This window comes from Triturus cristatus, chromosome 10, assembly GCF_964204655.1.
Source record: "Triturus cristatus chromosome 10, aTriCri1.1, whole genome shotgun sequence".
In the NCBI taxonomy this organism is placed as follows: Eukaryota; Metazoa; Chordata; class Amphibia; order Caudata; family Salamandridae; genus Triturus; species Triturus cristatus.
In genome coordinates this window covers 1,224,927,409-1,224,955,156 of record NC_140593.1, presented here as the reverse complement: position 1 = coordinate 1,224,955,156, position 27,748 = coordinate 1,224,927,409, and the positions used below count along the sequence as shown (strand labels likewise).

The window sequence follows — 27,748 nt, the reverse complement described above, 5'->3', positions numbered from 1 at the left end:
TGCAGTGAGCACCTCTGAAAGATAGAGGTGTTGTACAGTCTGCTGTATTTCACTAGCGAGCCCTTTCTAGATTAGGGGGTGCTGCAGAGTTGCATCTGTTCCTGCAGTGAGCACCTCTGAAAGATAGAGGTGTTGTACAGTCCGCTGTATTTCACTAGCGAGCCCTTTCTAGATTAGGGGGTGCTGCAGAGTTGCATCTGTTCCTGCAGTAAGCACCTCTGCTAGATAAAGAGGTGTTGTACAGTCCGCTGTATTTCACTAGCGAGCCCTTTCTAGATTAGGGGGTGCTGCAGAGTTGCATCTGTTGCTGCAGTGAGCCCCTCTGCTAGATAGAGGTGTTGTACAGTCCGCTGTATTTCACTAGCGAGCCCTTTCTAGATTAGGGGGTGCTGCAGAGTTGCATCTGCTGCTGCAGTGTTCACCTCTGCTAGATAGAGGTGTTGTACAGTCCGCTGTATTTCACTAGCGAGCCCTTTCTAGATTAGGGGGTGCTGCAGAGTTGCATCTGTTGCTGCAGTAAGCCCCTCTGCTAGATAAAGAGGTGTTGTACAGTCCGCTGTATTTCACTAGCGAGCCCTTTCTAGATTAGGGGGTGCTGCAGAGTTGCATCTGTTGCTGCAGTGAGCCCCTCTGCTAGATAGAGGTGTTGTACAGTCCGCTGTAGTTCACTAGCGAGCCCTTTCTAGATTAGGGGGTGCTGCAGAGTTGCATCTGTTCCTGCAGTGAGCACCTCTGCAGGATAAAGAGGTGTTGTACAGCCCTCTGTATATTACTAGCGAGCCCTTTCTAGATTAGGGGGTGCTGCAGAGTTGCATCTGTTGCTGCAGTGAGCACCTCTGCTAGATAGAGGTGTGGTACAGTCCGCTGTATTTCACTAGCGAGCCCTTTCTAGATTAGGGGGTGCTGCAGAGTTGCATCTGTTGCTGCAGTGAGCACCTCTGCTAGATAGAGGTGTTGTAAGGTGGGGTGTATTTCACTAGCGAGCCCTTTCTAGATTAGGGGGTGCTGCAGACTTGCATCTGTTGCTGCAGTGAGCACCTCTGCAGGATAAAGAGGTGTTGTACAGTCCGCTGTATTTCACTAGCGAGCCCTTTCTAGATTAGGGGGTGCTGCAGAGTTGCATCTGTTCCTGCAATGAGCACCTCTGCAGGATAAAGAGGTGTTGTACAGTCCGCTGTATTTCACTAGCGAGCCCTTTCTAGATTAGGGGGTGCTGCAGAGTTGCATCTGTTGCTGCAGTGTTCACCTCTGCTAGATAGAGGTGTTGTACAGTCCGCTGTATTCCACTAGCGAGCCCTTTCTAGATTAGGGGGTGCTGCAGAGTTGCATCTGTTCCTGCAGTAAGCACCTCTGAAAGATAGAGGTGTTGTACAGTCCGCTGTATTCCACTAGCGAGCCCTTTCTAGATTAGGGGGTGCTGCAGAGTTGCATCTGTTGCCGCAGTGAGCACCTCTGCTAGATAGAGGTGTTGTACAGTCCGCTGTATTTCACTAGCGAGCCCTTTCTAGATTAGGGGGTGCTGCAGAGTTGCATCTGTTCCTGCAGTGAGCACCTCTGCAGGATAAAGAGGTGTTGTACAGTCCGCTGTATTTCACTAGCGAGCCCTTTCTAGATTAGGGGGTGCTGCAGAGTTGCATCTGTTGCTGCAGTGAGCCCCTCTGCTAGATAGAGGTGTTGTACAGTCCGCTGTATTCCACTAGCGAGCCCTTTCTAGATTAGGGGGTGCTGCAGAGTTGCATCTGTTCCTGCAGTGAGCACCTCTGCTAGATAGAGGTGTTGTACAGTCCGCTGTATTTCACTAGCGAGCCCTTTCTAGATTAGGGGGTGCTGCAGAGTTGCATCTGTTGCTGCAGTGAGCACATCTGCAGGATAAAGAGGTGTTGTACAGTCCGCTGTATTTCACTAGCGAGCCCTTTCTAGATTAGGGGGTGCTGCAGAGTTGCATCTGTTGCTGTAGTGAGCACCTCTGCTAGATAGGTGTTGTAAGGTGGGGTGTATTTCACTAGCGAGCCCTTTCTAGATTAGGGGGTGCTGCAGAGTTGCATCTGTTCCTGCAGTGAGCACCTCTGCTAGATAGAGGTGTGGTACAGTCCGCTGTATTTCACTAGCGAGCCCTTTCTAGATTAGGGGGTGCTGCAGAGTTGCATCTGTTCCTGCAGTGAGCACCTCTGCAGGATAAAGAGGTGTTGTACAGTCCGCTGTATTTCACTAGCGAGCCCTTTCTAGATTAGGGGGTGCTGCAGAGTTGCATCTGTTGCTGCAGTGTTCACCTCTGCTAGATAGAGGTGTGGTACAGTCCGCTGTATTTCACTAGCGAGCCCTTTCTAGATTAGGGGGTGCTGCAGAGTTGCATCTGTTCCTGCAGTGAGCACCTCTGCTAGATAGAGGTGTTGTACAGTCCGCTGTATTTCACTAGCGAGCCCTTTCTAGATTAGGGGGTGCTGCAGAGTTGCATCTGTTCCTGCAGTGAGCACCTCTGCAGGATAAAGAGGTGTTGTACAGTCCTCTGTATTTCACTAGCGAGCCCTTTCTAGATTAGGGGGTGCTGCAGACTTGCATCTGTTGCTGCAGTGAGCACCTCTGCAGGATAAAGAGGTGTTGTACAGTTGCTTGTATTTCACTAGCGAGCCCTTTCTAGATTAGGGGGTGCTGCAGAGTTGCATCTGTTCCTGCAGTGAGCACCTCTGCTAGATAAAGAGGTGTTGTACAGTCCGCTGTATTTCACTAGCGAGCCCTTTCTAGATTAGGGGGTGCTGCAGAGTTGCATCTGTTCCTGCAGTGAGCACCTCTGTAGGATAAAGAGGTGTTGTACAGTCCGCTGTATTTCACTAGCGAGCCCTTTCTAGATTAGGGGGTGCTGCAGAGTTGCATCTGTTGCTGCAGTGAGCCCCTCTGCTAGATAGAGGTGTTGTACAGTCCGCTGTATTCCACTAGCGAGCCCTTTCTAGATTAGGGGGTGCTGCAGAGTTGCATCTGTTCCTGCAGTGAGCACCTCTGCTAGATAGAGGTGTTGTACAGTTGCTTGTATTTCACTAGCGAGCCCTTTCTAGATTAGGGGGTGCTGCAGAGTTGCATCTGTTCCTGCAGTGAGCACCTCTGCTAGATAAAGAGGTGTTGTACAGTCCGCTGTATTTCACTAGCGAGCCCTTTCTAGATTAGGGGGTGCTGCAGAGTTGCATCTGTTCCTGCAGTGAGCACCTCTGCTAGATAAAGAGGTGTTGTACAGTCCGCTGTATTTCACTAGCGAGCCCTTTCTAGATTAGGGGGTGCTGCAGAGTTGCATCTGTTCCTGCAGTGAGCACCTCTGCAGGATAAAGAGGTGTTGTACAGTCCGCTGTATTTCACTAGCGAGCCCTTTCTAGATTAGGGGGTGCTGCAGAGTTGCATCTGTTGCTGCAGTGAGCCCCTCTGCTAGATAGAGGTGTTGTACAGTCCGCTGTATTCCACTAGCGAGCCCTTTCTAGATTAGGGGGTGCTGCAGAGTTGCATCTGTTCCTGCAGTGAGCACCTCTGCTAGATAAAGAGGTGTTGTACAGTCCGCTGTATTTCACTAGCGAGCCCTTTCTAGATTAGGGGGTGCTGCAGAGTTGCATCTGTTCCTGCAGTGAGCACCTCTGCAGGATAAAGAGGTGTTGTACAGTCCGCTGTATTTCACTAGCGAGCCCTTTCTAGATTAGGGGGTGCTGCAGAGTTGCATCTGTTGCTGCAGTGAGCCCCTCTGCTAGATAGAGGTGTTGTACAGTCCGCTGTATTCCACTAGCGAGCCCTTTCTAGATTAGGGGGTGCTGCAGAGTTGCATCTGTTCCTGCAGTGAGCACCTCTGCTAGATAGAGGTGTTGTACAGTTGCTTGTATTTCACTAGCGAGCCCTTTCTAGATTAGGGGGTGCTGCAGAGTTGCATCTGTTCCTGCAGTGAGCACCTCTGCTAGATAAAGAGGTGTTGTACAGTCCGCTGTATTTCACTAGCGAGCCCTTTCTAGATTAGGGGGTGCTGCAGAGTTGCATCTGTTCCTGCAGTGAGCACCTCTGCTAGATAGAGGTGTTGTACAGTCCGCTGTATTTCACTAGCGAGCCCTTTCTAGATTAGGGGGTGCTGCAGAGTTGCATCTGCTGCTGCAGTGTTCACCTCTGCTAGATAAAGAGGTGTTGTACAGTCCGCTGTATTTCACTAGCGAGCCCTTTCTAGATTAGGGGGTGCTGCAGAGTTGCATCTGCTGCTGCAGTGTTCACCTCTGCTAGATAGAGGTGTTGTACAGTCCGCTGTATTTCACTAGCGAGCCCTTTCTAGATTAGGGGGTGCTGCAGAGTTGCATCTGTTGCTGCAGTGAGCACCTCTGCAGGATAAAGAGGTGTTGTACAGTCCGCTGTATTTCACTAGCGAGCCCTTTCTAGATTTGGGGGTGCTGCAGAGTTGCATCTGTTGCTGCAGTGAGCACCTCTGCAGGATAAAGAGGTGTTGTACAGTCCGCTGTATTTTACTAGCGAGCCCTTTCTAGATGAGGGGGTGCTGCAGAGTTGCATCTGTTGCTGCAGTGTTCACCTCTGCTAGATAGAGGTGTGGTACAGTCCGCTGTATTTCACTAGCGAGCCCTTTCTAGATTAGGGGGTGCTGCAGAGTTGCATCTGTTGCTGCAGTGAGCCCCTCTGCTAGATAGAGAGGTGGTACAGTCCGCTGTATTTCACTAGCGAGCCCTTTCTAGATTAAGGGGTGCTGCAGAGTTGCATCTGTTCCTGCAGTGAGCCCCTCTGCTAGATAGGTGTTGTACAGTGGGCTGTATTTCACTAGCGAGCCCTTTCTAGATTAGGAGGTGCTGTTCCTGCAGTAAGCACCTCTCCGGGATAGTGAGGCTGTAGACGGTTAACGCAGTCCCCACACGCTGAAACGCTATTGAGTGTCTCTCCCGAATAAAGAGATGCTCCATAGTTGGATCTGCCCTGGCAGGCACACTGCATTAAACACTACATCTGGATATGTAAACGCCGCATAGTGGGATTTGTCACTATCAATATGTTTGTCTTTTCATTTTGCTCTATTCAGAAGGGCAGCTCCATTATCCTCCTGTCTCATTCATGTAAAATACAAGCTAGCTGTATGTACCTTAAAACCCCTAAATGTTAATACGCGAGTCCACGGCCTCCCCAAAAGGTTACCTTTCATAACAAACCTGCACTGGATGCCAGGGACTACGGTTGGTAAGACAGCGGTGCAGCTTGAACTACCATAAAATGCGGTGCAACTAAGCTTCATGAAAGTTACCTCACTGATGGTGGTTGTCTGCCATGCACTCTCCAGATATTTCCTCTTGATTCTACTTAACATCAGTCACCCGGATCTCTTAGAGAAGAGGCTTTTTAAATCTAAACCTACAATGAATAGTGACAGGGCCACTGTGAGAAAGCAGCTGGAGCAGAGCTCGGTTCAGACAGGGAGAGGTTTGCTGCAGAGAAACTGAAGAAGAAAGAGTGAGAGATGGAGAGAAGAGTAAGAAAGTGTCCTAACAAAGGATGTTAGAGTAGCATGAAGAAATAAGACCTGGGATGAAAAATATTGAGAGGCATACATATGAGAGGGATAGAAAGCAAAGGACCAGAGATGGAAGAGGGAGGACGAAGCTTGAAAAAAATAATGGGCAGCAAAGATGGGGAAAAAGAAAATGGAGGGTAAGACCTAGATCAAGAGAGATGAGAAAGGTGTAAATGGAAGTAAAGGGAAGAGAGAAGGAGTTGAAGGCAAAGTATGAGGCTGTAGAAAGAGAGAGCAAGAGGGAAGTTGGAGATGGAGCAAGACAAAGAATAAGGGAGAGAACTGGAGAGCGAGATTAGAGCATCAATGCATGGAAGAGGTGAGAACAGAAAAGAGAGGAAGGGACGGGTGCAGAAAATGATGAATGTCTTAGTGTCAGCGGGAAAAGATTGTGAGAGGGATTGGTATGTGCAGGAGCAAATTGAGAGGGGAGAAATGGGGTACCAGGAGGATGTGTGTCCTTCATAGCATTTTAATGTGGTGGCATAATTACTGGTCGAATATACTTTCAAGTAAACTATTTTGCCCTACTTTCCAAATATTTCCCAGGGAAACAGGAGACCACATCTATTCCTGTAACATAGTCATTAAAGGTGTCAATTTGTTTTCCAATGTTTACCCAAACCAATGTTTGACCACATTTGGAACTATCAACTGGTCCAGTATGATTCCCAGTTTCCAATGTTGTGTTCCTTTTCCTTGGGATATAAAAAAACTATTCTCCTGCAAAGTAGTGTTTAAAGTCAGGCTGTGGTTTGATCAATGGTATTGGTCGCCCATTGGTTGTTGGATGATCCGCCAGGAATACTAGTCCCTCCCCGACACTTTAATACCCAAGATACTTGTTTGCAGCAAGGTGTTTAGTGTCTCTTTAGATACAAGACGGTCCTACCCAGAAGCACTGATACTGTGACACAGCACATCAGGCATATTGAGGAATGCTGATTCTTCTATGGAGGTGATGAGAAGGGTCTCTAAAGTTCACTGTAACGGGGTCGCCTCACACCATGATGACTGAGCTCTATCTGCATATCTAGTAAATACCACCAATTCCCCTGCAAGGAAATCCTATTTCCAATAAAGACAGCTGGTCCAATGGCTCTCTACAGCCATAACATAAAAAGGTGTGCTCCAATCAGGCCGAGCAAGTGCATGCTACTCGAGTAAGTTTAGCTGCCTACAAGATGCCGCAGGGAGGTCTTAGCAGGATGTTTGATACATGTGGAACCTAAAAGAGAGGAGGAAGTTTGTGTTTTTGTGATATTTGGTTCCCCCCCTCATCACACAAATGGAAACACCATGCAAGCAGCAGCAACTTGCTTTCAAGAAGTATGGCTTTTGCCTGGTTAGAACCTGCTTGTGACTGGAAATTCTGCACGAGTCCACCTGTTGCCACAATCACCATTAAGCTCTTCTCTTCCACCTGCAATGTTGGATTTAAATTATATTGAGTTTTTATCAATGTTGCAGACTTGCAGGGTCATTTATACCCTGATGGGGGTGCCCCAGCTCACTTGGTGGCCACTGCACACCTACTGGCAGATCTATGCTAGGAAAGTGCGACTCGCTGTGTATTGAACTTTGCTAAATGGGCGCCATGGCCATTGCATCGGCTCGGCAACGCTTTTTACTTTTCAAAAAACAAACTCCCAAACCAATGGTTCAGGTGCACAAGGAGTTACCTTGCTGCTTGTTAGTGTCATTGTTTGACTTGGCTGCTGGGGGGGGGCGGGAGGGGTAGAGGGATAGTCACCCTGCCTCAGATAAGGCACAGCGACCGTTGCTATGACCTGGGAGCCTGGTGGGATCCGGCTGATCATTTACGAGGTAAATGTCAGCAGAGGCTGTACTGATGGACCCGCTGCTTCCCCCCACTTCTAAACAGGGCAGATGAGCTGCGACTTTGGCAGAGTAGAAATTCCCCGCAGAGCAGAACACCCTTCCCCCGCAGAGCAGAACACCCTTCCCCCGCAGAGCAGAACACCCTTCCCCCGCAGAGCAGAACACCCTTCCCCCGCAGAGCAGAACACCCTTCCCCCGCAGAGCAGAACACCCTTCCCCCGCAGAGCAGAGCAGAACACCCTTCCCCACAGAGCAGAGCAGAACACCCTTCCCCACAGAGCAGAGCAGAACACCCTTCCCCACAGAGCAGAGCAGAACACCCTTCCCCACAGAGCAGAGCAGAACACCCTTCCCCACAGAGCAGAGCAGAACACCCTTCCCCACAGAGCAGAGCAGAACACCCTTCCCCACAGAGCAGAGCAGAACACCCTTCCCCACAGAGCAGAGCAGAACACCCTTATGTGCTTAAATAACACAAGTTACCACTCAATTTCGTTAAATGTCCCTGGCGGATACTCTACAGACACCTCTAAAGTTGTTTTTAAATCCCATCACTTTGCACACTGGTTTTAGGGTGTTTGTTTTAACGTGTACCATTTTTCACACATGTATGGTTTGTGTAGAAAGAACAGTAATTACCAAAAACCACAAAAATGCATTGTATGCTTTAAAAACAGAACAAAGCGAGACATTTCTTCTGACAGATTTCAGAGAGAGAGAATCCACTGTTACTACCAATCTTGAATATTGTTGTGATTACTGGGGGCCATGTCCCCCTAAAAAAAAAAATTGCTGGCTACGTATGTAGCCTGGACTGCATGTTTTAACGGAACATCCTGTGACTGATTTCTGTATCCTGAAGTCCGGACCATTCCCTAGGGTTGGGCTCTGCCCTGGGCTGGGGTTTGCCCAATTAATCAGGGCACTGCAGAGGACTGCATCTTTAAATACAGTAAGGCATAGTGATGCATGCAGGCTGCACCTTTAGGTGTGAAATGTGCTTTTGGGGTGGCTTTTACTTCAAGCTTTTGGTCTCTTCTTTGCATCCTAGGACGGAGACCATGTTGGAGAAACTGCTCACAAACTGGATGTCCATTTGCCTGTACTCCTTCCTGAGGGTAAGTAAAGCCTTTACCGAGTCAACCGTCTGCTCCAGGAAGGCCAAAAAGACACTAGGCGCTGCTCTTTGAGGCGTTCTCGTGTAAACAGCAAAACTTCAAGCTCCCATGACAAGAGGCGGTCTGGTCAGAGTGCTCTCACGTTGATTACCCGCTCTAATCATTGTCAAAAGTGATTGTCTCTGCACTGCTACCGACCCCTTCCACTGTTTGAGGGCCGTTGCTTTTACCTTGTCATGTTACCCCTCCAGATTTCAGGTTGGATTAAGTTTTCCTCTACTTGAGTGGAGGTTAACTGCTCTGCTCCAGTGGCGGGATACCCCGAGTCACCTCCTATGAGGGCGTTCTCTATTTTGCTCCCAGCGCTAGGTTACCAACCACACTTTCTTGTTTGTTTGCCTGACACTCCCTCTACAACAATTTCAACCACACTTTAATTTTTTCTGCTCTGGTTTGTACTGCCAAGTTTCATTGCTGTGAGTTAGCAGTATTGCTCCTTGCTTCGTTCATGGGTGTGAGTGAGCAGTCCTGCTCCTTGGTTCTTGCATTGGTGCAAGTCAGCAGTCCTGCTCCTTGGTTCTTGCATCGGTGCGAGTCCGCAGTCTCGCTCTGGTGCGAGTCAGCAGTCTTGCTCCTTGAATGTTGCATTGGTGTGAGTCGGCAGTACTGCTCCTTGGATCTTTCATTGGTGTAAATCAGCAGTCCTGCTCCTTGGTTCTTGCATTGGTGCGAGTCAGCAGTCTTGCTCCTTGGGTCTTTCATTGGTGTGAGTCAGCAGTACTGCTCCTTGGTTCTTGCATTGGTGTGAGTCGGCAGTCTTGCTCCTTGGTTCTTGCATTGGTGTGAGTCGGCAGTCTTGCTCCTTGGTTCTTGCATTGGTGTGAGTCAGCAGTCTTGCTCCTTGGATCTTTCATTGGTGTAAATCAGCAGTCCTGCTCCTTGGTTCTTGCATTGGTGCGAGTCAGCAGTCTTGCTCCTTGGGTCTTTCATTGGTGCGAGTCCGCAGTCTTGCTCCTTGGTTCTTGCATTGGTGTGAGTCAGCAGTCTTGCTCCTTGGGTCTTTCATTGGTGTGAGTCAGCAGTCTTGCTCCTTGGGTCTTTCATTGGTGTGAGTCAGCAGTCTTGCTCCTTGGGTCTTTCATTGGTGTGAGTCAGCAGTCTTGCTCCTTGGGTCTTTCATTGGTGTGAGTCAGCAGTCTTGCTCCTTGGGTCTTTCATTGGTGTGAGTCAGCAGTCTTGCTCCTTGGGTCTTTCATTGGTGTGAGTCAGCAGTCTTGCTCCTTGGGTCTTTCATTGGTGTGAGTCAGCAGTCTTGCTCCTTGGGTCTTTCATTGGTGTGAGTCAGCAGTACTGCTCCTTGGATCTTGCATTGGTGTGAGTCAGCAGTACTGCTCCTTGGTTCTTGCATTGGTGTGAGTCGGCAGTCTTGCTCCTTGGTTCTTGCATTGGTGTGAGTCAGCAGTCTTGCTCCTTGGTTCTTGCATTGGTGTAAGTCGGCAGTCTTGCTCCTTGGTTCTTGCATTGGTGTGAGTCGGCAGTCTTGCTCCTTGGTTCTTGCATTGGTGTGAGTCGGCAGTCTTGCTCCTTGGTTCTTGCATTGGTGTGAGTCAGCAGTCTTGCTCCTTGGGTCTTTCATTGGTGTGAGTCAGCAGTCTTGCTCCTTGGGTCTTTCATTGGTGTGAGTCAGCAGTACTGCTCCTTGGTTCTTGCATTGGTGTGAGTCGGCAGTCTTGCTCCTTGGTTCTTGCATTGGTGTGAGTCGGCAGTCTTGCTCCTTGGTTCTTGCATTGGTGTGAGTCAGCAGTCTTGCTCCTTGGATCTTTCATTGGTGTAAATCAGCAGTCCTGCTCCTTGGTTCTTGCATTGGTGCGAGTCAGCAGTCTTGCTCCTTGGGTCTTTCATTGGTGCGAGTCCGCAGTCTTGCTCCTTGGTTCTTGCATTGGTGTGAGTCAGCAGTCTTGCTCCTTGGGTCTTTCATTGGTGTGAGTCAGCAGTCTTGCTCCTTGGGTCTTTCATTGGTGTGAGTCAGCAGTCTTGCTCCTTGGGTCTTTCATTGGTGTGAGTCAGCAGTCTTGCTCCTTGGGTCTTTCATTGGTGTGAGTCAGCAGTCTTGCTCCTTGGGTCTTTCATTGGTGTGAGTCAGCAGTCTTGCTCCTTGGGTCTTTCATTGGTGTGAGTCAGCAGTACTGCTCCTTGGATCTTGCATTGGTGTGAGTCAGCAGTACTGCTCCTTGGTTCTTGCATTGGTGTGAGTCGGCAGTCTTGCTCCTTGGTTCTTGCATTGGTGTGAGTCAGCAGTCTTGCTCCTTGGTTCTTGCATTGGTGTAAGTCGGCAGTCTTGCTCCTTGGTTCTTGCATTGGTGTGAGTCGGCAGTCTTGCTCCTTGGTTCTTGCATTGGTGTGAGTCGGCAGTCTTGCTCCTTGGTTCTTGCATTGGTGTGAGTCGGCAGTCTTGCTCCTTGGTTCTTGCATTGGTGTGAGTCGGCAGTCTTGCTCCTTGGTTCTTGCATTGGTGTGAGTCAGCAGTCCTACTCCTTGGTTCTGACAGCTACCTGCACTTCTCTATGAATGGGGTTACAGAATCTGCTCCCTGATAGATTTGCTTTTGCTCCATGGGCAAGGGTTACCTGCATTCTTCTGTTACCAGCCTGTCTCCTTATTTCCCTTAATAGGGTTATCTGCCTTACCATATCGCCTCTAAATCCCTGCGTCTTGTGACTGTTCCCTGATTTTTGCTTCCCACTCTCTGCAGGAGGCGGCAGGTGAGCCCCTCTACCTGCTCTTCCGAGCCATTAAATACCAAGTGGACAAGGGACCAGTGGACGCTGTTACTGGCAAAGCCAAGCGCACACTGAATGACAGCCGCCTGCTGCGAGAGGACATAGAGTATCGTGCCATGCCGTTGACAGTGTTGGTTAAAAGCGGGAACACTGGTGAGACCCAGCGTGTTCCGGCCCGGGTGCTGGACACCGACACGATCTCCCAGGTGAAGGAGAAGATCCTGGACCAGGTGTACAAAGGGATGCCTTTCTCCCAGAGGCCGAGTGCGCACTCCTTGGATCTGGGTAAGATCCAGCCCTGCTTCTGTTGGTCTCTGCAGTTTTGTGTGTATGCTAGAACTTCCTGTCGGCATGCTAGAACTTCCTGTCGGCATGCTAGAACTTCCTGTCGACATGCTAGAACTTCCTGTCTGCTACTTCACATTTGTAACCATGTGTGCTCCTTATCCGCAACTATTCTCTCTGCTTGCTAGTCAGACTCTGTAACCATGTGTGTTTTCACTCACTCGACCTGGGTGAGCCTTATGGCCCTTACAGTCTGTATCGGTAACCCTTCTGCACACATTTCTAACAATGCCTCTATGCCTGGCAATCCATCTGTTAGACTTCATGTATTCCATGTCTGCAGCAGAGCTCCCACTTTGTCTCTGCAGCATTCCTCATGTTTCACATCAACAGCACTGGTGGCATCTGCAAACCCTTTTCTATAGCCCTGTGTGCATCCCATGTCAGTCACAATGTTCTCCTTTGACAACACATGCATGTCTACACAGAAGTCGTTTGTAAAAGCCCACCTTGTTTACCTCTATAGACAAATGTACAGGATGCTTCATGTGGTCAGTTTCATTTCTCTGTAAACAAAACTTGCACCGACGAACATTATGTTGTTATAACTGCTGTAGGAGAGTAGGATCTGCACTTACGTTGCCCCCACTTTTTTTTGATGTATACACTGGTTTCTGGCTATAGTCTGGCTGGGTCCCTGCTAATCAGGGTCCCAGTCTCTCTGTTCTCTCTAAATGACTTGGAGTGCATACTAGATGCACTAGTGATTGGATACTGTGGTACCTTATGAGCCCCTAGTATATGGTACCCTAGGTACCAAGGGCATAGGCACTTCACAGACCTACCAGGGGCTGAAGCATGTATTATGCCACCCCTGGGAAGCAGCCTAATCTGACACCACAGGCCTGCTACTGCAGCCTGGGTGGGGTAGTGTTAGCACTCCTCACAGAGGTATAGGTTCCTATATTTCACCATACACACACATATAAACCTATCAGTCACCCCTAAGGCAGGCTCTATCAATCCTGAGGGCAGGGTGCTTGGTTTACAATGTGAGGGGGTGCCTCTGCCTGAGCAGGGCCCCTCTGCAGCTGGCAGGGTCTATTCCCTGTGACTGTTTGTGGATGCGGTTAAACCATATACTCTTAAGTGCATTATAACCTCCCGGTTAATGCTAACTTTGGAATGACTGCATCAAAACATGTCGTGTTTGGTGTCAAACAACTTGGAATCATACCCCCACACCAGTAACTGGTGTGGGAGTATGATCCTACCCACCAGCACAGACACTGGGCTGCCCTCCTGCTGCTGACTGAAACTCACGGTGGAGGAGGCCCAACAATAGGCATCCTGCCACAGGGAAGTGTCACCACCTTCCAGACAGGATTTAGTGTATTGGAGCTGGGTGGGTGCACTCCTAGAGTGCTCTGAAGTCCTGCACTGGGGGAGCAGTAGGCTCCTCTGTGCATATGCCAGCTCAAACCGGTTTAGGGGCTACCTGTCCCTGCTCTGGCGCGAAACTGGACAAAGGGAAGTGGGTGTAACCACCCCCTACCCTGACCCTCCCAGAGGAGTGGTCATAGAGCTAGTCCCACCCCTATCTTCAGTATAAGATAGGAAACCCTGCCATTGCAAAGTAGATAACCCTGGACGACGCTCTACAAAGAAGAATCCTGGCCCTTCGACGTTCCACTACCTTTGGAAGACAGAAGAATCTCCCTTGGAGTCAAGGAGTGACTCCCCTGCTTGGCAGGCACCAAAACCTGAATCAACGGTCGCAAACTTTCCTGCTCCAGCCGAAGTCCCTGCAGCCCCGAAAGTGGATTTCCTGTTTTCTCGATGGCCACTGTGAGTCCCCAGCAGAGCTGAGGCGAGTGGACCCCACGAGTGACGAGGAACAGCAATACCCGGGTACTGTGCACTATTGTCGAGTGCAACCCCTTCACGACGTTCAACTAACTTGTGCTTTGGACCATTTGTGGCCCAAGCCTCCAGCAGGTTTTGCAGCGAAAATCAGAGGCCTACCCCATCCCGAGTGACCGTGGGCTCCTGTGAAGCGTTTCCTCAAGAGGCGCCTTCGCGATCCCTTGGCCGTGGTCTTGTGGGTCCCCCGAAGACTTTCTTATTGACTAAAAGGGCTCCCCTGGTTGCTCCAGGCCTGCCCTCACTCACCCTCGCTGGGTGAGTCCCTCAGACCTTGCTGGTTTGCACCATCGACTTTCTTCACTCTACCCGAGACTTGCTGTTGCCAAGGCTTGTTGGCTCCAATCCGGTTGCCGACACCGCCATCAGCTGCAGATGTCGTGGGACACTCCGAATCCAGCTGCTGGTCATCGTCGATCTCTCCTGGACCTCGTGAGCGAAGAGTCAAAACACTCTTGATCACCTGAAATCACCTGACATCCGTGGGCATCCATCTTCCTGGCCCCGGGTCACTGGCAAGTGACTGTGAACACTTTCCCTTCAATTTTCATGTCTTTTACATCTTGAATCCAGCCTCGGATTTCACCGGACACTTCTTCAGTCTTCGCAAGCAGCAAATCTTCTTTGGTCTCCATAGAAAACAGCAACGCGAACCGACACCAAAAGACATCTAATTAACCGGCTTCCCTGGGTGAGGTAACTCGTGCACTCCAGTGCCCTAGAGTGTGTTGGCCCTCGAATTACTTACCTTGTAAGTGGCTTGCTTGTAGGCTTCCTCGAAGTACCCTAAAACTTTAAAAATCAAACCGCGACTTGCTCCATTGTAATCAATAGGGAACCCACGGCTACGTTCACACACTGCATGCATCTCCCGTGGGTCTGTTACTTACCTGCTTCCACTGCAGTAGTGAAGCCCCAGCGATTCTACAGGCCCTAGGCCTTGTCATTCTGCAAGTCGACTTTCCTAAACCTCTTTTTTAGTATATGGTCTGGTACGCCCCTAGGGCCCCAGCCATATTTGTGCTTAACTTATTGTGAAACGTTGATATTTGAATGTGTTCCTGGCTTCTAATCTCATAAAGAGATTAGTTGAGTGTGTCTAGAAATAAATACATATATATTTGATATATATACCTGTGTGGTGGCCTTTCATTTGGTAATTCAAGAGATTATAAGGTAAAACAAGCTGCTTTACATTCCTCAGAGAGTTAGCCTGAAGGCTGCTCTCCACAGCTACCACTAGGATAGCTTTCTTTAAAAGGTTGTCTTAAACCTACTACCATAAGAGTCGAATTGGACTGGTGCAAGGTGGCCACTATAACTAGTGACCAGCATATGCCAGGCCAACTTCTCACAACTGACTTTTGTAAACATGTGCATTGATAGGTCTGTGCAAAAAGAACAGTTAATGGACAAAATGTTGAACAATGTCAATCGTTCACCCCAGTACAGAGATCTGGGCCTAAATCCATTGCTTTTTGCATACCTTGCCATTCCAGTTCAAACCCAGCCATATGCAAATCAGTCTCGGCCCTGCTCCCCATTGGAACAATCCAGCCCGAACTGCCAGGCTAGGTTCTCCCTGGACTGGAAATAAGCATCCTGGGACCGGTTTCGGGGTTTCACCCCTCATCAGCCAGGATAGCTTGATTCCAGTGGCATGGAGAGCATGGGACCCACGTGCGGGCATACCTGTCTCACTTGGGGTGACAAATGCAAAAAGAACAATTCCTAGGATGCTTGTTTCTGGTCCGCGGGGGGATCTGGCCTGGCAGTTCGGGCTGGACTGTTCTCACGAGGAACAGGGTGAAGACTGATTTGCATATGGCTGGGTCCAAACTGGGGTGGCGTGGTGAGCAAAAGAACAATGGATTAAACCCAGATCTTTGTGACTGGAGGTGAATGTTTGTATTCTTCATCATTCTGTCCATCAATAATCCTGCCGTTTCTCTCTCTTCTGCATGCATGTAACGACTCTTTGCTGCCAGTGCACCTCTGTAGTTCTGTGCGTGCTCCATGCCTGTAACATGTCGCCCATGCAGCAACTCGCCTGTGTTGCACACCTGTAACAGTGCGCACAGCTGCCAATCTATCTCAGTTACTGTGCGTGCTCTGAGCCTTTACCAGTTTTCCCAAATGCTAATTCATCTCTGCAACGGAGTGGACGCTCCAAGTCCACGAGCACTATCAGTTGTGTGCTTTGTCGTGCTAACAGCGCTCCCACTTGCTAGTCCGTAAGTTTGTGCTCCACACCTGTGACAATGCTCCAATCTGCCAAAACCTCTGTAAATCTCTGCTCTACACGCCTGTAACAGCCTCCCACTTACCAGCCCAATTCTGCAAAATCATCTGAATGCCACCTGTCCGAAACAAAGCCCCCTTATCTCTTATAACTTTTAGCACGCCTTCAAGCATACAACTGGTTTGCGATGCCACAATACCCCTAGCAATCATGAGTGTATTTATGAAACTGTCCTTATTTGGGGCATTTGTGAAGTGCTTCATGGAGTTGGCAGGTGCAAAGGACAGGTTACTCCGCACACTCCCCGCGTCTTGATGAATGAACCTTCCTCCCAATCTGTACCTGTCTCTGACCAGCTGTGATCTGCCCATGCCTCTGTGTGAGCGCCTCCCGTCTAGCCTGCTGTGCATTGTTGTGTAGAAGAGCTAACCTCCATGTGAGGCAGGAATATTTATTTCAACCCCCGAGACATGAGGAGTTTAATGCTGTCCTTCCTATTAAAGTCTGATTTCTTGATTTTCTTCTGCCCTCATCCTATCCCTTCATTCCTCCTTGCCTGCTGTGTTGCTTGTTTCCAGAATGGCGTTCTGGCGTTGCTGGCCACCTCACCCTATCCGATGAAGACCTCACCTCGGTCACGCAGAACCACTGGAAGCGCCTGAACACGCTCAGTCACTACAAGGTGAGATAGGGTCGCTTCTAAGGCCCGAAGCTGAATTATTTCTATCCCGTCCTTTGAGGGTCAAGACAGGACAGATGTGTCCCAGCTCCTGTAGGCTGCACCAATCAATGCATTGCAGTACGTGCAGGACTAGGGCACTAACTAGCTTTTTAACAATGCCAGAAGTCCAATTAGGAAGCATGGATGGACGTACAGCCCACCAGCTCAGCAGTCAGAGCCCAAAAGCTTCCCCTTGCTTCTTCCTTACCGATGACGTGAGGATGCATGCACAGTTTGTTGTACCACTGGTGTTACATGATCACAATACTAGTAGATGACAGTCATTTCTTCTAGGCACTTGATTCTTCAAGGGAGTAGTCAAGGCTTACACCTGGAGGGCGGGGATTTAAAAACTCACACCAGCACTAATGCCCAGTCCAAGCCCATAGTACAAAGAAGAAAAGGACTTAAATTCTGAGGTATATGTAAAACTGTTAAAACTAGCATCTTCTGGGCCATTATACTCCCTTCACATTTTATAGCTACTACAAACTAACAGCAGGACATAGCTGCCAGATGGGGCGGGCGTTAGTGGCCAGCTTAAGAGAATGGTGTTGTAGTATAGATTGGTTCTTGACAACACAAAAATCGATACAGCCAAGCTGGATTTCCTATGGTTGCAAGAACAGTGCAACATTTGCAGAGGTACTGCAGCTGGTGAAGTACTGTGGTCCACTAGACAAAAGAGTTTCTATACACACCCTGTCCAGTTACTGGATACTACCAGACCTTTTGAAGGAACACAAACTTGTTTGCTTCAAAACATAACCTGTCAGACATTCACCCTGGCTACACTCGAGTACACTTGGTGTTCTGCGTGGGCAATAAGTAGAAAAGATGGGTATCGATGGATGAATGTCTCAAATGGCAAGTCGCTGGCTTTCTTCCCATCATTTCATCACCCAGAATCCCCTGGACCGGTTTGCGATCTGAAGTCTCACTAATGGCGCTTCTTTTCTCATCAGGTTCCAGACGGAGCGACTGTGGCCCTCATCCCACGACTGCACAACAACATATCGGATGGGAATAATCACAGCTTTGTTTCTGGCGAAAGTACGTACATGATATTAGTTGTATTCCTTATAGACCAGCAGAGTGCGTGATGGCTGGAGGAAGAAGTACACAAGTGTGGGCATTCCAAAGCTAAAGGCTGCATAAGTCATTCATATCCAAGAATCCACAATCTGTCAGCAGGTGGTTTTTTCATCTTAGTACAGCATTACTAATTGAGCACTGCATACAGGCAGCTTTTGACCGTGGCTGCTAGGGCTTAAACTGAGTCCTACGCATGTCACAACCCTATGCCAGTCTATCCAGCCTCTGAGACCTTCGGTTTTATTCCTTTGCCTGAAATCAAGATTGTATCTGCAGTTGTAACGGGACCACCCAACGTCTTGCACTTGACGGTTCAAAAGTCTCCCATGTTGCTTAGGGTGCCGTAGTGTATACAATAACCCAGGCTCCTTTCTTTTTTACAGATACGCCCATGCTTGAGGATGGCGACGAGGGTGGACTGAAGATCTGGCACCTAGTGAAATCCACAGAAGAGCCCGAGGTGCCCAAGCACAGGCGAAATAGTAGCATGCGGGAGAGAGAGCGAGCAAAGGCCATCCCTGAGATCTATCTAACACGCCTGCTCTCCATGAAGGTGAGGGTGGAAAGTTTAGCAAAGGGAGGAACAGAGGTGTTACACTCTAGCCCAGTTATTGAGCTGACCATTGTTTTATTGCTAAACTTCTAGCCAACCTTTGAGCCTCAGACAGTACTTCCTGAAGTGCCCCCATGTGTTGTATTGTTTCTAGTTCTCGCTCCTGACTTCCTGAACTTCCCCAAGTACGAGACAAGTAATCATGAGGAAGTCTGCCTGTTGTCTAGCTTATGCACACTGGTTCAGGAACCACCTTTAGTTTTCTTCCTAAAGCCTTTGAATCTTGTATTTGTTCAAGTGCCTCATTCGCTCTTATGTCGGCCCCTGAACTACCTCTTACTTGTCTTCTTAAACGGCCTCTGGCTTCTTTCAGCGCTTCATGTGCTGCCTCTAGCTCTCTTGCTCTGTGTTCTTAACATATACAAGGGTTCCTGAACTGTCCCTTGTCTTCACCCACTTCCTATGCTACCACTAGGTCTCTTGTACTGCTTCCTGACCCACCAGTAGCTCTTGTGTACTACACCAGCCCCCCATGCCGAACTTCAGGAAGTGCCCCTGGATCTCATACTTCTGTAGTAGGGGATCTCTGTGTATAGTCCTAATCTATGAATAATCCCCGCCCATGTGCGGGGACCCCGGAGCAATCAAAAATATCTCTTAAGCTGTCCCGCATTTGCAAACCTGCAAAGACACTTAAGAGACAGACAAAATAATACAGCCTAATCACAACAAGGCTGCACTGGCCAGCACTTCCTCTGAAGGGAACACAAAAGCCAAAATAAAGTTTAAATGTCATTTTTATTCACATCTGACATCCTCCTTTATTACCACACACTCCCTTCACCAAAATCCCTTTAAACAATAGAGAGGAAGGGGTGGACAGACAAGCCCCATAGGCTGTCATTATGTGTCTGCTAAAGGGATACCGTGCCTTTAAGAAACTCTCCAGAGACCCCCGGTATCCCAGGATGCACAGCCAACACAAGTTACTTTCAGTTCTTTTTTCCGGCTCCTGCTAGCAGGACCCTGGAGCTTGAGCTCTACCCTTTTGGGTGGTTTATTTGATTAAAATTGGATTTTTTGGATAAATAGTGTTTTCATTCGACGTCTAGAGCCTTTGTCTACTACTGCCTGCAATCTGGAGCAGTTTTGGCCCACTCTTAGCATGGCTTTGTTCGATAACTGCCCTGAGTGTGGGAGGAAAAAGGCCAAGACGGACCCACATGATGTTTGTATCCTCTGCTTGTCGCCCTCACATGTCCCAGCTACATGTGCCATCTGTAAAACCTTTTCAAAGAGGACCCTGAGGGACAGGGAGAAGATTCGCCTTCAGGGACAGGAGCAGCAGAGGACCGGTGGGACTTCGGGGCATGGAGGGTCTCATTCTCCCTCCTCCGCCCATGCTTCAGCCCCTGGAGGGACCTCCGGGCAGAGCAGGGAGCAGAAACGGCGCCTACCGGCTGGTAGGTCGCGTTCGACGTCGAAGGCGACGACGTCGACGGCTAGGGAGAAGGCACCGGTATGTTCACCGTCGATCCAGGGCTCTGGGTCGCGGCAGCCTCGGCGTTCGACGTCGAGAGAGGGGCCGGCGAGACCCGGGACCGGGTCGCCGTCGCAGGTGTCACGGTCGACGTCGACAACCCATCGACGTCGTACCGAGCCCCATGGAAGACTTCACTCCCCACCTTCGCCGTCGACCCACGGCTCGACGCTGACGGAGTCGACGCCGAGATCCCGGCGCCCGCCGTCCAGGCGGAGACGATCGCCGTCGAGGCACAGGTCGCCGTCGAGGCACAGGTCGCCGTCGAGGCACAGGTCGCCGTCGAGGCACAGGTCGCCGTCGAGGCACAGGTCGCCGTCGAGGCACAGGTCGCCGTCGAGGCACAGGTCGCCGTCGAGGCACAGGTCGCCGTCGAGGCACAGGTCGCCGTCGAGGCACAGGTCGCCGTCGAGGCACAGGTCGCCGTCGAGGCACAGGTCGCCGTCGAGGCACCGGACGTCGACGTCGAGACACCAGCGTTCGACGTCGAAGCACCAGAAGGCGACGTCGAGGCAGAAGTCGACGCCGCGGCGACGGAGGTCGAGGCGTGGTTCGACGTCGAGGAGGCATGGTTCGACGTCGAGAGGACGCTCGACTGCGAGACGGCGTTTGACGTCGAGGGCTAAGAGACGCCGGACGAGGTCGACGTACAGTTCGACATCACGGACATCGGGGAACACGTCCTCAGTGATTAAGATCTCCAGTCGGGGATCGGGGAGACGCGGACGTTCCCCGTCGGTGGCTTCCACGCGGGACAGGCCCGCCAAGAAGAGGAGAGTGGCCGCGAGTCCGGACAGTTCTGGTGCGGGCTCTCCTGCTAGGAGTGATGGGGCTTCGGAACATCTGTCACCGCTGCGTACCCAGCAGCCGCCTCTGCCTCCTGCGCCCGATCTTCCACCGGCTCCTCCACCGGTGCCTGATCCTCCTCCTCCTCCTCTTCCTCCTCCCCCTCCTCCGCTGCCTCTGCCCGTGCCTCAGCTGCCTACATCTCCACCGCAGCCACCGCCTCCGCCTCCGAGGGTTCCTCACAGACCGAAATCTCGCTCTCGCAGGCGATCACGGAGTAGGCGCAGATCGTCCACTCGCTCTGGACATGGACGACGGAGGTATCGGTCTCGTTCCAGAGGCTCGAGGGGCACGAACTCTTCTGGGACTGGACGGTTTTCGCCCTCGCTGTCGGAGACGCCTCCTACCCGCGTCTCGACGGTGGATGACATTGCCACGTTCCAGGAGGTGCTGATGAGAGGGGTGGCGAAGTTGGGGATATCAGTCACTACCCCTATTCCCACTACTTCTGTGATCTTTGAAACTTTGCATAAGGCTCATCTGTCGCGCCCCCTCCTCCCGTTGGTTCCGGGGTTGGAGGAACCTGCAATGGAGGTGTTCTTGACGCCGGCAGTGGTGAAACCGGCGCCCTCGAGACTGCTAAAAAAGTACAGGGCTCCTGACTCGGACCCGGCGTTCCTCAGGGTGGATCCTCCACCGGACTCTGTTATCGTGGCGGCGGCTCGTAAACAACACTCTACGACGCCTTCATCCACGGCTCCTCCGGATAAGGAGAGTCGCAAAATGGACTCCTTGGGGAGGAGGATGTGCTCCACGTCGGCCACTACGATGAAGGCCGCTAGCGCCTCCGCTCTGTTGGGGCGCTATGACAGGTCTCTTTGGGACTCCCTGCAACAGTTCGCTGCCTCCCTGCCTAGAGACAAGAGGGAGGACTTTCAGGAGGTGCTGAACGAGGGCATGATGGTCTCTAATCAGATCATCAGTGCGGCGGGGGATGTGTCGCTGCTGGCGGCCCATGGGTACTGCCACGGCATACACATGAGGAGGCATTCCTGGCTGCGGCTGACCCCGCTCAAGCCTGAAGCACAGCAGAAGATCGCCAATTTACCATTCTCTGGCACAACGCTGTTCGGGTCGCATGCGGATGACGAGATGGCCCGCATGAAGGCTGAGGCGGAAACCCTGAAGGCGGTGGGGCTGGAGAGGCCCAAGGAGCAGAGGAGGTCCTTCCGATCCTCGGGCAGGTGCTACGCCAAGCAGAGAGGTCAAGGGCGTCAGTCGGGCCACCAACAACAGCCCCAGCAACAACAGCAGTTCCCGAGGCAGTCCTTTCAGAAGCGCCAGAGGGGCAGAGGACAGCATCAGTCCTCGTCGGGGAACAAAGGCCCGGCCGGGTCGAAGCCCTGAAAAGTTACTTCCCCCCTCATCCGTTACCCGCTCCGGTGGGGGGGAAGTATTCAACACTACCTGGCAGAGTGGAGGACAATAACGCAGGACAAGTGGGTGCTGAATATTGTTTGCAATGGTTACTGTCTTCGTTTCACCAGCCCGCCTCCACAGATTCCACCAGTGCGCTCCTCCTACATGGTGAGGGAGCTCCAGCGGGAGGCAGACGTTCTGTTAAAAAAGAGGGCGATAGAAGCGGTTCCTTTGCAGCAAAAAGGAAGAGGCCTCTACTCACGATTCTTTCTCGTAAGAAAAAAGGACAAGAACGAGTTCAGGCCTATTCTAGATCTGCGTCAAGCAAACCAGTGGATCCGCAGAGAAAAGTTCCGTATGTTGTCCCTGCATCAGATTTACCCTCAGTTGCATCGAGGAGACTGGCTGTGCGCCATAGATCTGCAGGACGCTTACTTTCATGTGCCGATCGCACCAAAGCATCGCAAGTTCCTGAGGTTTCTGGTAGGCAACAACCATTACCAGTATTCAGTACTCCCGTTTGGCCTGAAGTCTGCACCACGGACGTTCTCCAAGTGCATGGCAGTGGTCGCAGCACACCTGCGGAAGACCAAGGTGTTTGTGTATCCATACCTGGACGATTGGTTGATCAAAGCGTCCACTTACCAAGAAGCCCAGTGCCATTTCAACAGGACAGCTGCCTTGCTGCATCGCCTGGGACTGCACATCAACCTGTCGAAGTCAGTGCCGATCCCTGTGCAGTGTCTCCAGTACTTGGGGGGGGCCTCAGTCAATACCTTGAACGCAAGCGTGTGTCCTTCGGAGGAGAGACGCTTATCGATCCGTGGGAAGGCTCGGCATCTCATCTCAGCCCGCTCTCCTACGGTGAGGACGGTGTCTTCCTTACTGGGGTCGATGGCTTCTTGCATCTTTCTTACCCCCAATGCACGTCTGCATATGAGGCCCCTCCAGGAATGTCTGGAGGATCAATGGGACCAGAAGCGGGGGCGTTGGGACGACAAGTTCCAGTTGTCTCAACACGCTCGGCAGTCTCTGAAATGGTGGTGTGCCCCAGAGAATGTCTGCAAGGGGACTCCTTTTCACAAGGATATTCCGGTCCAGACCATAGTGACCGATGCGTCTCTCCAGGGCTGGGGAGCGCATTCGGGCCCTCTTCAGATTCAGGGGATATGGTCGCAGAGGGAGACGACTTACCATATCAACTTTTTGGAACTCAGAGCGGTACACTTGGCCTTGAAGGCGTTCCATCCCTCCTTCAGGACGAACTCCCTGCTGGTTCAGACGGACAATACTACGACCATGTATTACCTCAACAAGCAGGGGGGCTCACGTTCACGCACCCTGTCTCGGGAGGCACAGGCGATCTGGAACTGGCTGGTGGCCAGGAACCTGACGATAACGGCGACCCATCTGCCGGGGGTGCAGAATGCCCAAGCAGACGCGCTCAGCAGGCTCGTTCAAGAGAACCACGAGTGGGTGCTAAACGACGACGTGCTAAGACGTCTTCGCAGAGTGGGGCACTCCGGATATAGATCTGTTCGCTACGGCAGAAAACAGCAAATGCCGCGACTTCGCGTCCAGGTACTACCAACCAGGGACGCTGGGGAATGCCCTATGGATCAGCTGGTTCAACAGCTTTCTCTACGCCTTTCCACCCATTCCCCTGATCCCGGCGGTGCTGATCAAGCTGTCGCAATCCAGAGCCAGAATGATCCTGATTGCTCCGGAGTGGCCGAGGCAATGGTGGTTCACCGACCTTCTTCACCGGTCTGTTCTGCCACACAGACGCCTGCCGTGTCGGCCGGACCTTCTCACGAAGTTCGGAGGACAGATGGTTCACCCCAATCTCTCATCCTTGAGTTTGGCAGCATGGCTCCTGAGCTAGTACAGTATGGACACTTGAACCTACCTCAGGACTGTATGGAGATCTTGAAAGAGGCGAAGAGACCGTCTACGAGGACTTCCTACGCCTATAAGTGGAAGAGATTCTGCTTATGGTGCAAGGCAAAGGACTTTGACCCTACATCCTGTAAAGAAGATGTTATTTTGCCTTATCTGCTGCAGTTAGCTCAATCTGGGCTTAAATTTCAGTCTATTAAGGTTCATCTCGCAGCTCTGACTGCGTATAGGAAAGGCCCTTCTCAAACCTCATTTTTTCAAATCCCTGTGATTAAGGATTTTTTGGAGGGTTTGCGTAAGGTGTTTCCCCCTGTTAGAAGACCTTCTCCACCATGGGAATTGAATGTGGTGTTATCTAGATTGATGAGGGAGCCTTTTGAGCCTATCCATAAGGCTTCGTTGCAGCATTTGTCTTGGAAGGCTGCCTTCCTTGTGGCCATTACATCGGCCAGGAGGGTGAGTGAGATTCAGGCTCTGTGTTGTCAAGAGCCGTATACTGTTTTCCATGCTTCTAAAGTAGTGATGCGTACCCATCCTAAATTTTTGCCTAAGGTGATATCAGATTTCCATGTAAATCAAATGATAACTTTGCCTACGTTTTTTCAGCATCCTTCCTCTCCGGCGGAGAGGTCTCTGCATTCACTTGATGTACGTAGGGTGCTGAAATTCTACCTGGATAAGACAAAAGATATCCGCAGGTCGGATCAACTGTTTGTTAATTATGGTTCGGTAAGAACTGGTTTAGCTACCTCAAAACAGTCCATTTCCAGATGGATTGTTTCCTGTATTCAGCTTTGTTACCAAAAAGCTAATAAGACATTGGGGGGGTAAGCCTACGGCACATTCGACTAGAGGCAAGGCTGCTACTACAGCTTTGCTTAGGAATGTTCCCATTGCTGACATTTGTAAGGCTGCCACCTGGAAGTCCGTCCATACGTTTACGAAGCATTACTGCCTGGATTCTGATGCTAGGGCAGATGCGCAGGTTGGACAGGCTTCGTTGAGGAATTTGTTTGCACAGTGATTTGTTGGTGGTTGGGCTTACTCCACCGCTGCTTGTTGATTGGGATGGGCTTGCCATTCTATTCATAGATTATGACTATACACAGAGATCCCCTACTACAGAAGGAGTAGTTTCTTACCTGTAACTCCAGTTCTGTAGTAGGGGTATCTCTGTTATAGTCATAAGCGACCCTCCCTCCTCCCCGGTGGAGTAACCTGATAGTATCAGGCCTGTTGTTATACACCTTCAAAAAGAACTGAAAGTAACTTGTGTTGGCTGTGCATCCTGGGATACCGGGGGTCTCTGGAGAGTTTCTTAAAGGCACGGTATCCCTTTAGCAGACACATAATGACAGCCTATAGGGCTTGTCTGTCCACCCCTTCCTCTCTATTGTTTAAAGGGATTTTGGTGAAGGGAGTGTGTGGTAATAAAGGAGGATGTCAGATGTGAATAAAAATGACATTTAAACTTTATTTTGGCTTTTGTGTTCCCTTCAGAGGAAGTGCTGGCCAGTGCAGCCTTGTTGTGATTAGGCTGTATTATTTTGTCTGTCTCTTAAGTGTCTTTGCAGGTTTGCAAATGCGGGACAGCTTAAGAGATATTTTTGATTGCTCCGGGGTCCCCGCACATGGGCGGGGATTATTCATAGATTATGACTATAACAGAGATACCCCTACTACAGAACTGGAGTTACAGGTAAGAAACTACTCCATCATTTCCTCCTCTGCCTCTAGGTGTTGTGCATCACTTCCTGAAGTGCATTTACTGCATGCCTCCGCTGCTTTCTTACCTGCCACTAAGACTGCTTACGCTAGGACCACTGTTTCTAGGTCCCCTACTCCTACCTGAACAGGCTATTACTTTCATGGATCAATTTCTTTTTTTAATCACATTTTTTTAGGTAAAAAATATACTGAGGTACGTAGTGCAATCATAGTATCAAAATTCATCTGAAATAGCAGTACACATAGTCACATCCCATTATCCACCCATCAGGTTATAATAGTCCCATCATCTTCCTCAGATCTTGCAATATTTGTTGGGGCTTCCTTTGCTTTGTAGCGGGACTCCTCCATTTTCCGCTTCAATCCATTGCTTACCACCATTCGTAGGTAGGGGAGGGCCTGGAGATTTCCGTGTCAGAGGATGTCTCTGTTGGTAATTATTGTCCCAGTACCACTTAGTTTTTTCTCCTCTACGACCACCCATGCCTTCCAGGAGGACAAATCAAGGTTCCTCCGTTTCATGTTCCCATGGGCCCGATGGTGGTTTCTAGCTCACAGGCACTGCCGAGAGGTACAGTCCAGTTGCTGCCAGCCTCCAGAGGACCACTTCTACCTCCTCCACCAAGCTAGTTTCATGGGTCTTGCAGGCACTGTAAATGTGTCCACCCACCTCCTTTCGGCAGGAGGCGACTGTAATTGTAGTACGTTTGTTTCCAGCAACACCGTAGGGCCATCCCATAGGCCTTGCCCAACAACTGGGGCCTCTGCAGCCTGGCTCCTCATTCGTTTGGGCTGCTCCACCAATTACCAGGCGGTAAACCCAAAGAGGTGGAGTCTGTCTGTTCTTACCTCATTCTGCCAAGCTTTGGAACCACTGGTCCTCGAATTCAGGCAATCATTTGGATTTCCTTCCTGTATTTACGGTTTGCTGGACAGGGTGGTAAGTGGCATCGTTCTGCCAGCAACTGGATGCAGAATGATAGTTAAGGGAAGGTGCCATAGTGCTTTAGAAAGGGACAGCCATCTTGGCCTCTCATCTTGTGGATCACATTCTTAATCACTGCTGCGCCTTGTATCACTTCCTGAATCACAACTTAGCCTTCCCGCCACTTCTAGACCTGCCTCTAGCTTCCCTTTGCTGTTTAGTGGTCCGCCTCTCACCCTGGCCCTAGCTCTTACGGGCCTTGTTCATAACCTGCACCGATGCCCACATCCTATGTCCTAAACCTCCTGTATAATTGCATTATTTCATGAACTGCTTCAGTTTATCTTCACCACTTTGGTTGCACTCCAAACTCTGTCTGAAACATGATCACATCTCTCCATCTTCTATTGCTTTGCAGGGGACCCTGCAGAAGTTTGTAGATGACACATTCCAGGTCATCCTCGGGGTGAACCGGCCGGTCCCCATCGCCGTGAAGTATTTCTTCGACTTCTTGGATGACCTGGCGGAGAAGCATGGCATCGAGGAGCAGGAGACGGTCCACCTCTGGAAGACGCACAGGTATGTAAATGCTGAGGAGGGAGTGCTGCATATACAAGGCCCCCCTAACGAGGGCAGTCTGTGTTGGAATGACCATGGCATTTCTAAAGCCTTGATGCCATTTAGGCTGTAGGTGATTCAGAGTTCCTCCGCTCGATGAGCACACAAGACCTATACACCTACAGCCTTCTCTTGCTGCTGGTAAACATAGCATGTCCTCTAAGGTTATATTGACACACACATCTGTCAATGGGAACCCTCCATCATCTTGAAAAGAGGACAATCGTCCTTTCCCTCAAGACGCGTGATAAAGCATTGGTCAACTCTTGAACATGCCCAAAATCAAAAAGAGCCCTGGAGGCAGATGGAATCTATTCGCATCAATGCAGCAAAGCCAAGGCGCCTACACCGCTTACACATTTCCAAAATTGAAAACCTCAAGACAGTAGCCAAGGTTCTCCTCTTCTATCCTTTTCTTTAAGAACTTTTGTTTAATTCCTCTGATATCCTGTGAAGCACTAGATAGGCTGTTACAGGGGTGGAGGTTCCATCCTTCAACGATAACTAGGCTTCCACATCTGGAACATTTAGATGAAGCCAGGTGAGGCTGGTCCACACTTGCTAGACTCCTAGAATAAACACTGAGGCAGCAGTTTCACTTAGTGTAGATTCACACGGAGACAAACAGGTGTGGATTCTACACTTGGAAAATGCAGACGAATAGATGAGAGGCTGCAGAGGTTTGTTAGACCTATAGAATAAATACAGTCAACGGTTTCACTTACTGTAGATTCAAAGAGGGACCAAGGG

General features: G+C 50.4%; 1 protein-coding gene across 7 annotated transcripts in view; it reads left to right on the top strand.

Annotated features, from left to right (window-relative positions):
• PLXNB3 (plexin B3) overlaps positions 1-27,748 on the top strand; it is a 394,300-nt gene that overhangs the window by 354,418 nt on the left and 12,134 nt on the right. For all 7 annotated transcript variants that reach the window (XM_085629786.1, XM_085629789.1, XM_085629790.1 and 4 more), the window contains 6 exons: positions 8,418-8,484; positions 11,237-11,549; positions 16,293-16,396; positions 17,401-17,488; positions 17,914-18,083; positions 26,799-26,959. In XM_085629786.1, the coding sequence (XP_085485912.1) occupies positions 8,418-8,484; positions 11,237-11,549; positions 16,293-16,396; positions 17,401-17,488; positions 17,914-18,083; positions 26,799-26,959 (903 nt within the window). The remainder of the gene's footprint in view (positions 1-8,417; positions 8,485-11,236; positions 11,550-16,292; positions 16,397-17,400; positions 17,489-17,913; positions 18,084-26,798; positions 26,960-27,748) is intronic.